General features: G+C 53.0%; 2 protein-coding genes across 9 annotated transcripts in view; one reads left to right on the top strand and one right to left on the bottom strand.

Annotated features, from left to right (window-relative positions):
• Pdzd7 (PDZ domain containing 7) overlaps nt 1-7,997 on the top strand; it is a 20,351-nt gene extending 12,354 nt beyond the window's left edge. Inside the window, exons 10-17 of the mRNA XM_031390460.1 lie at nt 1,124-1,174; nt 1,613-1,788; nt 4,565-4,656; nt 4,793-4,884; nt 5,063-5,134; nt 5,786-6,391; nt 6,632-6,732; nt 7,118-7,997. Coding sequence (XP_031246320.1) covers nt 1,124-1,174; nt 1,613-1,788; nt 4,565-4,656; nt 4,793-4,884; nt 5,063-5,134; nt 5,786-6,391; nt 6,632-6,732; nt 7,118-7,477 — 1,550 coding nt within the window. The 3' untranslated portion in view covers nt 7,478-7,997. The remainder of the gene's footprint in view (nt 1-1,123; nt 1,175-1,612; nt 1,789-4,564; nt 4,657-4,792; nt 4,885-5,062; nt 5,135-5,785; nt 6,392-6,631; nt 6,733-7,117) is intronic.
• Nucleotides 7,977-15,649, bottom strand: part of Lzts2 (leucine zipper tumor suppressor 2) — an 11,759-nt gene continuing 4,086 nt past the window's right edge. For 6 of the 8 annotated variants that reach the window (XM_031390455.1, XM_031390451.1, XM_031390458.1 and 3 more), the window contains 4 exons: nt 12,503-12,952; nt 10,398-11,063; nt 9,649-9,906; nt 7,977-9,252 (listed from right to left, as the gene is read on the bottom strand). In XM_031390455.1, the coding sequence (XP_031246315.1) occupies nt 8,569-9,252; nt 9,649-9,906; nt 10,398-11,063; nt 12,503-12,910 (2,016 nt within the window). In that variant the 5' untranslated portion in view covers nt 12,911-12,952 and the 3' untranslated portion in view covers nt 7,977-8,568. Of the gene's footprint in view, nt 9,253-9,648; nt 9,907-10,397; nt 11,064-12,502; nt 12,953-13,529; nt 13,674-15,649 lie in introns of all 8 variants that reach the window. The other 2 variants (XM_031390456.1, XM_031390457.1) reach the window with 1 other exon arrangement.

Below are 15,649 nucleotides of genomic sequence, written 5' to 3'. Positions count from 1 at the left end.
ATTAATACAGTCGCATAGGACAGAAACTCAGGAGGCATTAATACAGTCGCATAGGACAGAAACTCAGGTCCAACTAGCTTTAAAGTGTGTCTCTAGGCTCAGTAACTGACGTTAGCCTATCTGAAGGCAGGAACAATACCAGCAGCCATATTTACTCAAGCCCGTGCCTTTACCGTAGAAAGTTTTGCCAACTTGGAGATGAGATGGCCACAGTCCCTTAGCAACCCCAGGGGGCAGAGATTTTTTGTCATTGTTGTTTGGGCCTTTTTGTTTGTTTGTTTTATTGCTTGTTTTTAAGACAGGGTCTCATTTTGTTTGAGGCTGGCCTCAAACTCTCAGATGTGTCTCTGTCTCCTGAGAGCTGGGATTAAAGGCATGGGCTACCCACCTGGCCTAAAGGAGTACTTTTAAACAGTTCCAGCTAAAGGGGTCAGTTGGGGCCCTCTTGGGTTTATCTCTCATACTGAGTAAACCACTGTGATGTAAGAGAAAGACAAGGCAGGAACCGGACACGATGGACAGGTGATTTCACAGCTCACCCTGGGCCATGAGCTCAGTTGGAACACATGGGCTAAGAATGGAGGGGGGTCACCCAGGTGACAAGCAGGGTGCAGCTTCCGGTCACGGGAGTGAACGTTGGGTAGGTGGAAGCAAGTGGAGGAGGATGAGAGGCTCGATGTTGCTCTGCCTTAGAATTGAGTGTCTGGAGGCCTCGGGTGACAGGCCAGTAGGAGAGACGGTTCTTCAGTCAGGGCTACCCCTTTCCTCAGCCGCTTTCCCATCTCTCAGTTCCCAGATGCTGGTTTCTCATGGTTCTCAGCCTTCTTCTCTGGCCAGGCGTCTCTCCTTCCAAGGCTCCTCTTTCCCTCTCTGTTTCCTGAAGGTAGGCACCACTAAGCTGTTGTTGGGGTTCTTCCCCTCATTCATTTCCAAATAAACTCCACAAGCAGTGTTCATACCGCCTCCTCTTTCACAGCCTTCACTGACTCCCCATTGCCTGCGAGATCGGTCCCTAGCTGGGTATGACCTGGAAGCCCCTTGACGACTGACTCTCATCCCTACCCTGGCTACTTCTAACTGGAACTCTTGATCTTGCTGAACTGGGCCTCTTTCTTCCTTACAGCTGGGAGTGTGGGGCCTGTGCAGAAGTTTGTCACCTGGAGACTAAGACGAGGTAAATCCAGCATCCCAAGGGCCCCAAGGGAAAGTAGCAGATGTGGGTATGGCCTGCGACCAGCTTAGCGGCTTTGAACAAAACTCATTTAGAGCTGAGCCCGAGGAGACAGAGAACTTGGTTAGCTTTCTAGAAAGTATAAGGAAGACAGAGAACGGGGTTTGTGTTGGGATCCCCGAAGGGGTTTGGGGTAAGCGAGCTTGCCTGTACTCCAATTGGGGGGATCAGTGTGACAGTGCAGGAGGGCTGGAGTTGGCTCTCTGTTGATGTCAGTTTGTTAGAGAAGAGCATGTTTGGGAACAGGGGCCCGGCATCAGTTTCTGGGCTGGTTTCTTTGGAACCTCGCCTCTGGCGAGAGAAACTCTACCTTACCGGTACTACTAGCTCTTGTCACCTTTGTCATATCCTCCCCCCCCCCATCACCCCTGTGCCCAACAGACCGGGAGAGGGGCCGGGCTCTGCTCTCTGCCAGGTCTGGAAGCCCCTCTGGCCAGGTGCCCAATGTGGATGAGCAGGTGCAGGCCTGGGAAAGTCGACGGCCCCTCATTCAGGACCTGGCCCGGAGGCTGCTGACAGACGATGAGGTACTAGCAGTCACTCGCCACTGCTCCCGGGTAAGTCTCTGCCCAAGGCCTGGTCCCTCATTTCAGGCTACTGTTCATTGACCAGTACCTGGGCTTGTTGCTGGGAGGTCACTGGTCAGTAAGCTCCTGGGAAGGAGAGGTAGACAATAGATAGAATCTAAGTCCCTCTAGTGACCAGTCATACAGAGCATGGTGAAAGACAGATGTGGGTAACCCAGGAGATCTGGAAAGGCCTCTCAGAGGAGGTGACATTTAAGTTGAGGAAAAGAAGAAATCAGGTGACAAACAGGAGGAGAAAGTCCTTGTAGGCAAGTGATTGTGTTCTCTCCTGCCCCAAGTCTTGTCTCCCACCTCCTGCTCTGTGCCTGGGACAGCCAGCAGGCATGGCTTTATGCCAAGGGCCTGTTCCTGTTTCACAAGTCAATTAGCCTTTGCTCCCTTCTCAACTGTCCCTAACACCCACACTATTCTCTCTCCTTTCTCTTCGACCAGTACCAGAGGGAGTCAATCCTGGAGGACTTCCTGGAGCCTAAGTGTTAGGGAGGCTGCGGGGCACTGATCACCCCTCCAGGAGAGTCCTCTACTGTCATTTCATCTCAGGGACCCCAAGGGTCCTGTGGTGGGTTCCCTGGAAAGCGCATGCATCCATGCACACTGTGGGCAAGCTGGGCAGTTTCAGAAAGCCACTTGTTCCTACCTTAACCTGGTTCATGATGGGGCTGTGTGCTTATTGCTGTGATGTGTGCTCTGTCATGTCTGTGAGGTGTGGTGTTGACAGGCCCACTTGAATTTATACGTGCATAGCTCGCATGTATGCCCTCATATATGATGTGGTATCACTCAGGCTAAGATGGGGTCATTCAGACACTCTCTTTTCCAAAGTCTGGTTTACAATAGAAATGTATCCAGGACAGCTAGGGCTACACAGAGAAACCCTGTCTTAAACAACAACAACAACAACAACAACAACCAACAATAAAAATGTAGATGGAGGGTCCTGTCAAGGTTCTGTCATTCTCAGTTCTGAACTCTAAGCGAGCTGTGCGCTCTAGCTCTGGGAAGCCTGCAACTCTAAGATATGGCACTAGGAGGGGCTCTGCGTTTGTGTCTTTGACCAGCCCCTTTCCCACACCCCTCCTTTCCCCAGCCTTCTTCAAACCAGGACTTCATTTCACTGTGGAATTTCACTATTCACCCTGTAGGCTGAACCTACTGTCTACAGCTAACCCAGTGCCCTGCCCCAAACCCTCTGAAACAGCCGGGGCCTGAGAGAGGCAAGTTCCCTAGTGATTATGACAGCATGCCCTGATCTTCTCTCTCCCCCCTGAGCCATCCTTCCACATCCCTCAGGCCAGGAATTTAAATACCTCTCTTATTGATTTGCACTTCCTTTATGAGGCAGATCAGAGTATAAGTCGCTTTCTTCCACATTCTAGGTCTTCCCTGATGTGACCCCCCAATCTGCCATCCCCAGCTTTTCTGGGATCTTCCAGGGCCACCACCACATAGTTGATGTAAATTATGAGCTGAATAGCTTCTGGGGTGTTAATCACATGTTCTCAACCTGTGCTGCCCTACCAGAGGGTCTCCATGGGCCCTTGACTCCACATGAAGCCTTTATTTACTCGCTATCCTGCCTGCCCTCAGAACACTTTCCTCTCCAGAACTTTCTGTGCTGGTCCTCCGGAAGAGTTGGTGGAGTGGTCTCTGCTTCCGGGGCACCCATTAGGATCCTTCAACCTTCTCAGAAACTCGCAGTGTTCCATTGCACATTGGCTTACGGTTGACTGCCATAAGAGTCCATCTGTCCCTGTTCCCACCAGAGTCCCCGAGGCTCTGGGAGAAGATCTTATCATTGTGCTTCTTTTGACACCCAGGGTCTAACAGTAGATGCTGAATTCGTGTTTGTGGACTAGAGGGAGATGCACATATATGGCAGAGTATTGATATGAGTTTTTGTAATCATACAGATAGGTTAGGGACACGGACACACACGCACACACTTTTTCATTTATTCCTAAATATTTATTGACGATTCATTCTAATGGTCAGAGGGCCAATTATTTCTGTGTCTAACTATCCCTGGAGCTCTCTGAAATTGTCTCTCTTTCACCACCAGGGGGCGGTGTGCTATCCGAGTAACTTGGTTCTCAGTATTCAGTTTTCATGAATCCATGGGGTGTGGCATCGGGGCCGGTGGCATCCAGGCTGTACCAGGCAGAAGGGTACTGACTAGAGAGGCTGTGGAGCCATCTGCTTGCCAAAGTCACCACCATTCTAGCCCTGAACAAAGGGTGGGAGTAGCCAGGACCACAGCCTAGTGTTGAGCTCGCCTTCGTTCCTTCTGCGTGGGCAAAGGCGGTGGGGGTGGGGGTGGGGGAGTCCAGCCCCTGAACATTCTTTTCCTGCACCAGCGCAAGCAATAGGTAGATGTTTGGGGTTCTTGCTTTTCTTTGTATGTCTATATCTGTGTGGCTTTGAGCAAATTCTCCCTGAGCTTCAGTTCCTCGTCTGCAAGCCAGGAATCATCTCAGAGTGGCTGCTAAGTGAGAGACTGTGTAAAAGGCTTAGAGTTCCCTATCCAGATGCCATTATTGTTGTGGGTACTTGTTCCAGATCTGCTGATCACTCCAGGCATCCACAAGGTCATTGACACACCAACTTGTGGACCTTGGAGAGGGCCACCCTATCTTAGAGTGAAGATGGCTGGATGGGCCCCAGGGTCCCTCCCTGTGTGCCCTGGTGTTTCCCCACACCCAGCTCTACAGTTGCTGCTGCTGTCTGACCTGTGATGTCTCAAATGCAGTACGTCCATGAGGGTGGTGTGGAGGATCTGGTGCGCCCCCTGCTGGCCATCCTGGACAGGCCAGCGAAGCTGCTGTTGCTAAGGGACATCAGGTTGGGAGAGGCTTGGGGGGTAGGGGGAGCGGAGGGGCAAGAAGCCCCAGTGACCCCAGGGCTGAAGTTTCTCCGCGACTGCACCCCCTAGAACCAAGCCCCGCTTACCCCACATCCCTGGCTTCCCTTCCCCCAGGAGCGTGGTGGCCCCCACAGATCTTGGTCGCTTCGACAGCATGGTGATGCCTGTGGAGCTGGAGGCTTTCGAGGCTCTTAAGAGCAGAGCAGGTCAGTAGTGTATGGGGCCGGGGCGGGGGCGGGGAGGGGGTGCTGCTTCTAGCTCCTGAGCTCCAGTCAGGAGTGGGGTGGGAGAGGAGGGTGGCTTACGTTGTTGCGCTCATTGACAGAGCTATCTGCGAGCTTGGCAGGGGTGTCTGACCTCTGACCTGTTCTCTTCTCCAATCAGTGGGGCCTTCTGCTTTGAGACCTACCAGGCAAGACACGCCACCCAAGCGTCATCTCATCACTCCTGTGCCTGGTCAGTCAGGGTCCTATAACCTGGGGGAAGGTGACAAACCCTGGGGACACTGGAACAGGGAGAACAGGCCTTCCATCCCTGCCTCTGAGCAGGGTCCCTGCAGTCAGGCAGGAAACTGCTGTCCTCGGGCCGTTGTTATTCACGCATACCTGTACAGGACATTTTAACACTACTACAGGATTTTAAATCTGGTCTCTTGGCTCTGCCAAAGTAGAACTGTATTACATACAAAATACTATTAATAATAGGTCAAGCTGGGTAGTGGTGGTGCAGGCCTTTAATCCCAGCACTTGGGAGGCAGAGGCAGGTAGATTTCTGAGTTTGAGGCCAGCCTGATCTACAGAGCGAGTTCCAGGAAAGCCAGGGCTACGCAGAGAAACCCTGTCTCGAAAAACAAAAACAAACAAACAAACAAAAATAAAAATAATAAAAATAAAATTATAGTAATAAGTATAATAAGTATAAGTCATGCTTGTCCATCTGACCCAGTGTTCCTTTCCCATGGGGCACTTTACAATGAACCTGAGCAAATCGAGGCCTTGTTTGCACACACTCGAACATCCTGCAGGCAACAGTAAGAGGCAGGGTCTAGAAAGGTGTCCTGGGATTGACGGTCAAGAAGAGCCAGTTAGCCTTGACCATGTTCCCCAGATAGCCGTGGAGGCTTTTACTTGCTGCCAGTGAACAGCTGCTCAGAGGATGAAGACGGAGAGATAAGGGAGAAGCTTGGAGGCCTTAAGGTGTCCCTCGGTGCCTCTGCTCCTCACCACCACAAGGGAATCCCCCCTCTACAAGATGTTCCTGTCGATGCCTTTCGAAGCGCATGCGCACCTCCTCCCCAGCCACCTCCCGTAGCTCCCCGGCCTCCCAGGCCTAACTGGCTACTGACAGAACCCCCAAGCAGAGAGGACACTCAGCAGAACCAGAGCCAGACCGCAGCCCAAAGCTACAGCCGCAGTCACAGTCGCAGTCGCAGCCGCAGCCGAAGTCGAGGCAAGTCTCCCCGGCGTAGGCGCTCCCCTTCCCCGGCACCCATCACCACTGCAGCCCCTGCCGCCACAGCCAACGGGCGTTACCACAGGCCTCGGAAGGCAAGGCCCCTGCTTCCACGACCTCTGGATGGGCAGGTGGCCAAAGTGGGAGCCAAGCAAGGCCCCTTGGAGAATGGGACTGGTCGGATAGCTGAGAAAGCAGTCGGGAGTGCTTCCACTGGAGAGCTAAGGACCATCACACTATCCAAGATGAAGCAGTCTCTGGGTGAGTCCTGGGACGGTTAAGCCGGGTGGACCCCTTGGGTTTGAGGGAGGTTGGTGGACAAGGAAAGGAATCTGAATACTAAGGTATATATATGGTTGGAGAATGTTTGGAGATTGAGACTTGAGACAGAAGCCAGAGGTGAGAAGGAAGGGTCAGCTGGACTCGGGGCTGGGATTCTAGGCTCCTCCTGGAAGCTCACGGTTTGGAGTAAGGCTGCCATCTGCTTTGGATCTCCCCCAGGTATCAGCATCTCTGGGGGCATCGAGTCCAAGGTGCAGCCCATGGTGAAGATAGAGAAGATCTTTCCCGGAGGTGCGGCATTCCTCTGCGGGGATCTGCAGGTGGGTGAAGTGCCGAGCCTCTCTAGGCCCACGGCTGAAGTAGAGCAGGGTTCAAGACTGGTCCACACTTCCAGCTGGGCATGTGATTTGAGGGTATGGGGGGTCAGGCCTGTAAGATGGGCAGTCTTAGAGAAGAATATGTCCTCTCATGCTAGCCTTGGTCTGAGAATGGCCCATCCTGTTCCACCTCTAGTCCCCAGGGACAAAGGGCCATTGTCTGGGCCCCACCCTGCCCCCAGCAGCTCCAGGCACAAAAGTCCCATTGTCCATTCCCAGCATCCAGATGGGGTAGGAGTGTCCTAGCTGGTGGAGGTGAAAGGCCCTGCCTTCAGGTTGGGTGGTGGGTGGGAATGACGCAGAACCGAATATTCCATCTCTATGCCAGGCTGGCTTTGAGCTGGTGGCAGTGGATGGAGAAAGCCTGGAGCAGGTAACCCACCAGCGAGCCGTGGACACCATCCGCAGGGCCTATCGAAACAAGGCTCGGGAACCTATGGAACTTGTGGTCAGAGTCCCCGGGCCTAGCCTGCTGCCCCTATCCTCTGACTTTCGAGCTGTTAAGGACCAGAGCCTTGTTGCTGACAGTTCCTCCACCCAAGGACCCGTTGAAGATGCTCCGATTCCCACCCAGCTGCCTCCCACTGAGGCTGGGCAACTCCAGCAGGCTCTCAGCTCAGCCCCAAAGGTCCCTCAAAGTACCCCTAAACTCTCCCCTATCTGTAAGGATCCCCACGATCCTTCCTAGTGACCTCAAGTCCTCCTGCTGCCTCCGAGTTCCCTGCACCTCTGTCCTATCCATTTGACGAGTGAGAGCATTACCATACTGGTGGCTCTGATCCACTTGGCTGTCCAAAGGGCTCTGGACTTTCAAGATAAGCTGGATGTCCAAGAACAAGGTGCACAAGTGGGCCATGTCATGTGCATTCCCTAATCCGGGACTGTTTCCCAGTGAGGAGACAGACCCAAGTCTAGAACCTGGAACTGGTGTGAGGTTTTTCAGGATGGACCTAGCTCACTATAATCTGAGGGGCTTAAACCGAGAGTGCTCAAGGAGGTCACTGCAATCATCCCCCAGCCTCAAGCAGGGTTCAGTACAAAGGACAAGATGGAGAGCTTTTCTAGCTCCTCAAGACTCAGGGTGTGGTCCACGAGGGCCCGGGATTCTACTGGATTAAGAGCTCCATCACAGGTAGGTGAGCAGCCGGCAAACAGAACAGATGTCAAACAAACTCCCCTGGAGTTTCTTTATCCATCACACTTTTTTTTTTTTTTAAAAACAAAATTTTTTTTTTTTAATTTTTTTCTTCGGGTTTGTACAAGAAATTTACAGTGTGAAAAATATACAAGTGGAAACGAGGCCGTAACCCTGGAACTAGGGAGGGCGGCTTGGTCACAAACAAATAAACAAGACATTGCTGAGTTCTTCCTTTGGTCTGACTTCAGCCCCCTCAGCCCGAAGAGGCTTGCAGAGCTGGACATGGGGATGGGCCCCATTCCTAGCCCTGCCCCTCCACGCGGCGTGTTGAGGGCAGGCACATCTGGGGCAGCTGCTGCCCCTCTGGCTCTCTCTGGCTTCAGGCAGGTAGAAGGTGGAGATAGGGTAGACCCCTTTCCTTTCCCAGCTGGAGTGGGCTGGCAGTGGCGATAGTGGGGGAGTGAAATGGCAGAGTAGGCAGGACCCTCTGGGTGGCGGTGACACAGAGGGTTGATTCTGCTTCTCCAAGTTACGGGGCCAACCCGAATGCTTGGCAGAGGCCCTTTGGCTCTGAGACCTGGAGTGCGTGTTCGGTGGATCCCGGGACAGGTGGGCCTGGGGCTCGCACCCCTTGCAGAGTCCTAGATTTCAGTGGCAGTGATCTCCTCTAGACAGATGCAAGGGGCCGGCTCAGCCAGGCCCAAATCAGCAAGCTCGCGGGCCTCCAGCTCCAGGCTCAGTTGCTGCAGTTCCTGCTCCAGCTGCCGGTTACGCCGGTACATCTGGATATAGTTGTGCTGCAGCTGCTTCTGGTAGCGGATCACCTGTTCCTTCTCTGCCTGCCAGGCCAACCGCTCCCCCTCAAAGCTGTCCCGTTGCTCGTCCCCTCGCCGCTGCTCCCGCTGCAGTTCTTGGCGCAGCCGTTCTACCTGAGCCCGCAGGCTACCCCCTGCCCCAGCTGCTGCCCGCTGCACCTTAGCCTCATCACTCTCTGCCAGGAGGAACGGGTCTGTGGTGGCAGGGGGTACAGGGGGCTCCCGGAGTCCTGAGGCTTCAGCATCCAAATGCCCGGCCTTCTCCCGGAGCCGCTCAGCCTCCTGGCGGTACCGCTGTAGCTCCTGCGAGCAGGCCTCCAGCTCCAGCTCCCGAGCTCGGGCTGCCTCCTGCAGGCCCCTGGCGCGGCCCTCACTGACCCGCAAGGCAGCCCGGGTCTCTCGGAGGGCCACCCGCAGCGCCACCAGCTCACTGCCCTTCTGGACTAGCTCTGCCTGCGATTCCTTCAGTTGCTGCTTCAGCAGGGAGATCTCACCTGATTTCTGACACACCTATGGGTGGAGAGTATTGAGGAAAGATGGTGAGACCTCTGGGTGCTGGGCACTAGGCACTATGCTGGGCACTCAAGGAAATGCTGTCTCGTGAGTTTACGCATCAAAAACAAACTGCCTGGGTTCTTATCTCAGCCCAGCCACTGCTAGTTTTAATTCTAGGCACTAGCTCAGTTTTCCTCATTCATGAAACGGAGGTATTAATAGTATCCATCTAACAGAGAAGGAAATGCCACTAGCTATGTTGGCGCCAGATCACAACTGTGAGATCCAACAGAGGCACAAAGAAACCCCCAACCCAGAAAGACGAGGAAGGACAGACCCTCTAAGGTAGACCCTGGGCCACCTGTGCAGAGCATGACCCCTTCAAGTCTGCTTGACATCCATCTTGCATACCTCCCATTTGGTCTCCTCCAGCCGTGGCCCGAGTTCCCGCTGCTCCCGTTCAAAGGTGGCACACCGGCGCTCCAGCTGCTCTCGCTCCTGCAGCAGCTGGGCGAAGTCATCCTGCAACTGGCGCTTCTCTTGCTGCAGCTGGAACACCTGCAGCTGCAGCAGCTGTTGGGCCCGCTGGACACGCTGCGTGGCTTGCTGTGCCTGGGCTGCACAGTCCTCCCGCTCTCGGGGCCAGCGCCGCTGCCTTGCCCCAAATGCCTAGGGGTAAAGATGTCAGGCTAGAAACGGTCGGGCCCCCCAGACTGGCCCCCAAGACCGTGAGCTCTACCATCTCCTGCTTGGGTGGCTCCCTGCCTGGCCTGAATCCAGTAAATTATAACCATAAAAGCAGGCACTTATATGGCCTTTCCTAGGGGTCAGGTGTTATTCTAAGCACTTTACCCCCTTCGTCTTATTTAATCTTCATACCCTCCCCCCCACGGAGTCACAGCTATCCTCATTTAGACAGGGAGACTGGGACCGGGTGAGGTTAAGCAACTTGCTCAAATCTAACACCCTACAAGCCAGTGCTGGATCCAGTTCACATACCCTGCTCGCCTCCTCATTGCTTTGAAGATTAAGCTAACCACCTTTCGGGGTTTCACACCTAGAGTCTTGACCCTCTCCCTACCCAACAGCAATGCTCCATGCACTGTTCCTAGGCCTCTGGGTATTGAACCACACCGCCCCAGGACTGCCACTGCCCGCACCTGACACACGGTGGTGGCCTCACTCTCATCCATACTGTCCCGCAGCTGCTGCAGCTCTGTCTCCCGGTCTCGGAGCTTCCCTTCTAGGACACAGTGTAGCAGGGCCTCATCCGAAGGGAGTGGAGGTGGTGGAGGGGGTGGAGAGCGGTCTCCACCTGAACTGCTGCCAGGGGAGGCCCGGGCACCACTGCCCAAGAGCCCCCCAGCTACACGACCTCCCAAGGAACCTGTGCTTTTGCTGGAGGAGGACCGGCCACTGTCTGAATGGGAGGGCCCAGTAGGGATCCCTCGGGCTGGACCAGACAGTGCCCCTCGGCTAGGGCCGTGGGAGGGCAGGTGCCCACCTGGGGAGCTGGTAGTTGGCTCGGCACCTCCGGTGCTGTAGGTGGGCAAGCTGGATAAAGAATTCCGGCCAGAATCTGACAGTGTTCCTGAAGGGCAGCCACTGGCCCAACCACTCAGTGCCAAGGGTTTGTCAGCAGCAGAGGAAGAAGAGGAAGAGGAGGAGGAAGAAGCTGGCCCCCCAAACAGCTGTGTCAGACTGCCCTGGCTCCCAGACAGCCCAGCAGCTGGAGGGCCAAGGAAGCCAGGTAGGGTTGGCGCCCCCCGAGGTTTGGGTAGCACTGGCTTGAAGGCTGTAGGCCGGATCAGGATCTTCTCCATATTCTGAAATGAGGTACCACGTGACACTGTGAGGATGATCTGTCCAATCTCTTTCCTTTTTTTAAATTTTATTTTTGTTGGCTCTTTTGAGACAGGGTTTTACTCTATTGGCCCAAGCTCACTCACTAGACTATCCCCAAGCTAGCCTTGAACACAAGCAAGGTTTCTGCCCTTTAAGATTACAGGTGTGTCAGCTGGGCAGTGGTAGCGCACGCCTTTAATCCCAGCACTTGGGAGGCAGAGACAGGCGGATTTCTGAGTTTGAGGCCAGCCTGGTCTACAGAATGAGTTCCAGGACATCCAGGACAGCCAGGGCTGCATAGAGAAACCCTGTCTCAAAAAAAAAAAAAAAAAAAAAAAAAAAAAAGGAAAGGAAAGGAAAGATTACAGGTGTGCGATAGCAAGCTCAGTTTGCTTGCTTTATCTTTCAAAACACTATATCAGTATGTGTGTGTGTTGTATGTGCATGAGTGTGCACACACTGGTGCCTGTGTGTGAAGACCAAACGGCAAAGTCAGGTGCTTTCCTCGATTACTTTCCACCTAATTTTTTATACAGTCTCTGGTGGAACCCGGAGTTCACCAGTCCAGCTCGTCTGACTGGCCAGCAGGCACCAGGGATCTGCCCATCTCTGCCCCACAAGGACTGAGATTCCAGTCCTATGCCACAATGGCCAGCTTTTGGCATGGGTACTGGTGATCTGAACTCAGACCCTTGTGCTTCCGTGGCAAGCATCTCACCCCCTTAGCTATCTCCTCAAGCCCCAAACCCCGATCTTTCAAAACCGTCAATACTATCCGCTTTCCCATACAGGGTCCTCAATCCCTACAAATTAAGAACAGTTGTTCCCACTAACAGTTGTTCCCACTAGGTCTCTAATTGTCCACTTATGTTAAGTAATTCAAAATGCCCATTTTTAATCATTGTAATTGCCACACAAACAAAACATTATCCTCATCTCCTATTAAAAATGAGGATGTAGAGGCCCAGAGTAAAGTTAAAGGCTTTGCCCAAAGACACACGCATCTCTGTAATAATTGAAGCAACTAGGCTGGAGATGGTAACAAATGGGGAGGCAGAAACAAGTGGATCACTGTGAGTTCAAGGCCAGCCTGGTCTACACAGTGAGTTCCAGGACAGTCAAGGCTACAGAGAGAAATCTTATCTCAAAAAACCAAAATAGTGATTTAAAAAAAAAAAAAAAACCTGAAACAATTACTATACTGTTCATTTGAAGGTGCTGGGTACTATACTAAGTATTAATTCTAACAGAGTCTAACCTTAACTGTAAAGACTCAGGAAACAGGGCTCAGACAGATTATTCCCCTGAAGGAGCAATAAGACAGAACCCATATTCTTTGCTCTACATATGCTTCCAAATTCCAGCTTCCCTAGGGGGTTCCTGGTCCCACTCAGATCCTCCCAAGATGGCTGCCCGTTACCTTCTCCAGCTTTCCAGAGACAGGGATGAGCTTTGGTGGGGGCCCACGGAGGTGGGCATTGTGTGCCTGATGTTCTCGGGGATCTTCAGTGTCACTGCTCGGGCTGGGAGGCGACTCTGTCCGGAAGTCCTCATTGACATAGGTAAAGCTGTTGCCTGGGACAGCCTTCCTCCGTGGCACAGCTGGGCAGAGTGGTTCCTGTGCCTCGTAGCCACCCCGTAGCAGCCCATCCTGCTGGCGGAAGAAGGTGGGCCCAGGGACACCATGGTGGCGTTGGGAAGCAGGACCCCCAGGACAGGGCCGGCCTGAGATAAGACTGCTCACGCTGCCCATGGCTGGAGTTTGTGGGGCAGTGGCTGTCTCACGTGCGGGCTCCAGAGGCACTGGCAGAGTGTGCACAATGGCCATGGTGGCAGAGGCTCAGGCCTGGCCAGGGGCCTCCAGGGCAACCTGTGAGCAGGGCATTGGTGTCAGAGTCCCTGCACCTTGAGGATCCGTGCCCCCCCCCCCATAGGCCTTCTCCTGACCCCCTCTCCTCCAGATAGAATAGTCCCCATATAGTAAAAAGGCTTCCCCTCAAAGAACTGGCATGAACCTCAAGTTTCTCTGGGCCTCAACTCTAGTCTGGAACAAGGCTAAGGAACAGAGACAAAGGAACGGGAGACCTAAGAGGTCATACAGGGTCCCTTGGCAGAGAAGACCCAGTTTAAGCCCAAACCTGTCTCCTATATAGCCAAAGACTCAGACTGGGCAGAGATCCCTAACTCCTAGCTCCCAGTTCAGGTCCCCACTCTCCTGGGACAGGTGGCCTCATTACTGGGTTGTTTGGTCAGAGGACACGTCAGGGATGCAATCAGCGACTCAGATGGTAATTAGGGAACAAAGAGCCAAAGCCAGGCACTGTCCAGCCTCCCACTGCTGGGCCTCAGTTTCTCCCAGACACTCAGGCGGCGTCGAGGGTGGAGCCGGCCAAACAGGAAACCTTACAGGTCTTAGGAACCCACAGGTGCCCTCTGGGGTCTCCTACCTCCCAGAGGGTGATGCAGGCTGGGCTTGATTCCATGTCAACTCTTAGCTTCTGCCATCACTCGGGACTAAGGGAGCCTATATAGGTTCTGTCCCACTGCCACCTTTATAAACCTTCCGCTTTACTTGATCTTCAGAATAACCCCTACGGAATTTGAGCAGGAGCCCATTACCACATCTGGTAGGAGGCTCGAGTAAGATGGCTCCACCTCCCCTAGTCTTGCTCCTTCCTGGAAAGGACAGAAAGCCTGCCCCCGGAACTCCTTCCCAGTCCCAAGGCTGCTGATGACCAAGACTTAGGCATCTGCTGAAGTCATCATGTAGCGCAGGGGCCAAGAAGTGGACAGAGGATTCCATGAAAAGAGTGTATATGTGTACATTTACTTGTGGGTATGAGTCCATAGGAAGGACCATAAACATGATCAGTGAATGTGCATGGAAATATGCAGCCTGAGCAATGTGGGTAGACAGATGTCAGTACGTTCATACATGTGCGTGTGCGTGCTGTAGGGGAACAATACAAAACCAAACAGGGTTGTGCTATGTACCACAGGTGGGCCTCAAACTCAGGGATCCTCCTGCCTCAGAGAGCTGGAATTCTAATCTTGTGCTACTATGCCCAGCTATGTGTGTGAATTCTTTTTTGTTTTGTTTGTTTGTTTTTCCAAGACAGGGTTTCTCTGTGTAGCCCTGGATGCCCTGGAACTTGCTCTGTAGAGCAGGCTGGCCTCGAACTCAGAGATCCACCTGATTCTGCCTTCTGAGTGCTGGGATTAAAGGAGTTGCTTTACCACTGTCAGGCTGTATGTGTCAATTCTTATGTTTTACAAGGCTATGAGTTTCATAACTTAGAAAGCGCACAAATGTTATTGATGTGTATGTAACAAATGCATCTGTGGGCTTTGGATGTCACTATATGACAAAAAAAAGAAATGTTTGGATAGATATACCAGTTTGTTCACATATATGTGAGTTTTGTGTAAATACTACCAGATTTTCAGTCACCCATCCTCAGTGAGCCACTTTCTTCTCTCAGAATGAAATTCCTAGGGAAATCCTCATTTCTTTGGGTCCACTGAGTCAAGCCTCTTATAGATTGAGAGACACACAAATCTCTATAGATCATCTGCATTTCTTGCAGGACAGTGGATTCCTGTATATGTATTTTACACAAGGAAAGTGTATGAAAGCTCATCTGGAGTAATCTATAAGTGTGCGTTCTGGGAGTGCGTGGGGACCTGGGTGTCATTCAAGGCCCCGGGGGGTGGGGGGAGGAGAGGAGGCGGGCAGGGAAGAGCTCCTCCCTAAAACTTTTTTTTAAAAAACTTAAGAGTTTGAGGAAAGGTGAGATCACAGTGTCTGACGCCCTTGCCCCATCTTATCTTTGTATATTGTTCTCCATTAAGCACCTCTAAGTGTTAAGACCAGAGAATCACCGAGAATTCAGCTTGAGTAAAGAGTTGCTGAAAGCTGGGGTTGGAACTGAAATGGGTACAAGAAACAACTACATACTTCTCTGTAGGGCTAAGTACTGAAATCGCCCCAAAAAGGTCCAGCCTAGGGATGGAAACTGCTCCACAATATAGAGAGAAGAATGAGAAAGAGCTGGCACTCCTGTCCCTACTCCAGGGGACACAGAAAGTGAGACCCAGAAGGAAGGGCAAGGGCCGGGGTAGACGCTCAGAGAGACAGAAGACAGAAGAGACAAAGGCCAAGAGGCTCAGACACGAGGAGCCATAGGCAGACTCATGAGTTAGGGTCGCTGAAGATACGCAGGCAAGAACCCCTAAAGCCAGAGGAACGGAAAGCTGGGCTCTGAGGGCCAGGCGTCTGGAAAGCCAGGCCTAGCCAGCCTGGCTCCCGCTCTTGAGGCCCAAGAGAGAAGGAGGGGCAAGCGGCTCCATTTTGAGAAATGCATTTGTAGCTGTGGGAAAAAGAAACCCCTGGTTCTCTCCAGCACTCCCTGAACTATCATTATGGTACCCGAACCCCTGTGCCCCCACCCCAGCAAGCAGGCTGGAGGTTCTGGAGTTTGGGGCCGCGCCAGGGCCGGAGATGAGTCTGGCCCACGTCCCAACTCTCTGACCTCAGGGCTGGGGTTGGAGAGTTGGGGAAAGTCCC

Source organism: Mastomys coucha, unplaced genomic scaffold, assembly GCF_008632895.1.
Source record: "Mastomys coucha isolate ucsf_1 unplaced genomic scaffold, UCSF_Mcou_1 pScaffold21, whole genome shotgun sequence".
NCBI classification, from domain to species: Eukaryota; Metazoa; Chordata; class Mammalia; order Rodentia; family Muridae; genus Mastomys; species Mastomys coucha.
Note: the sequence above shows the minus strand (reverse complement) of the source record. Positions and strands in the feature narration are given on the sequence as shown.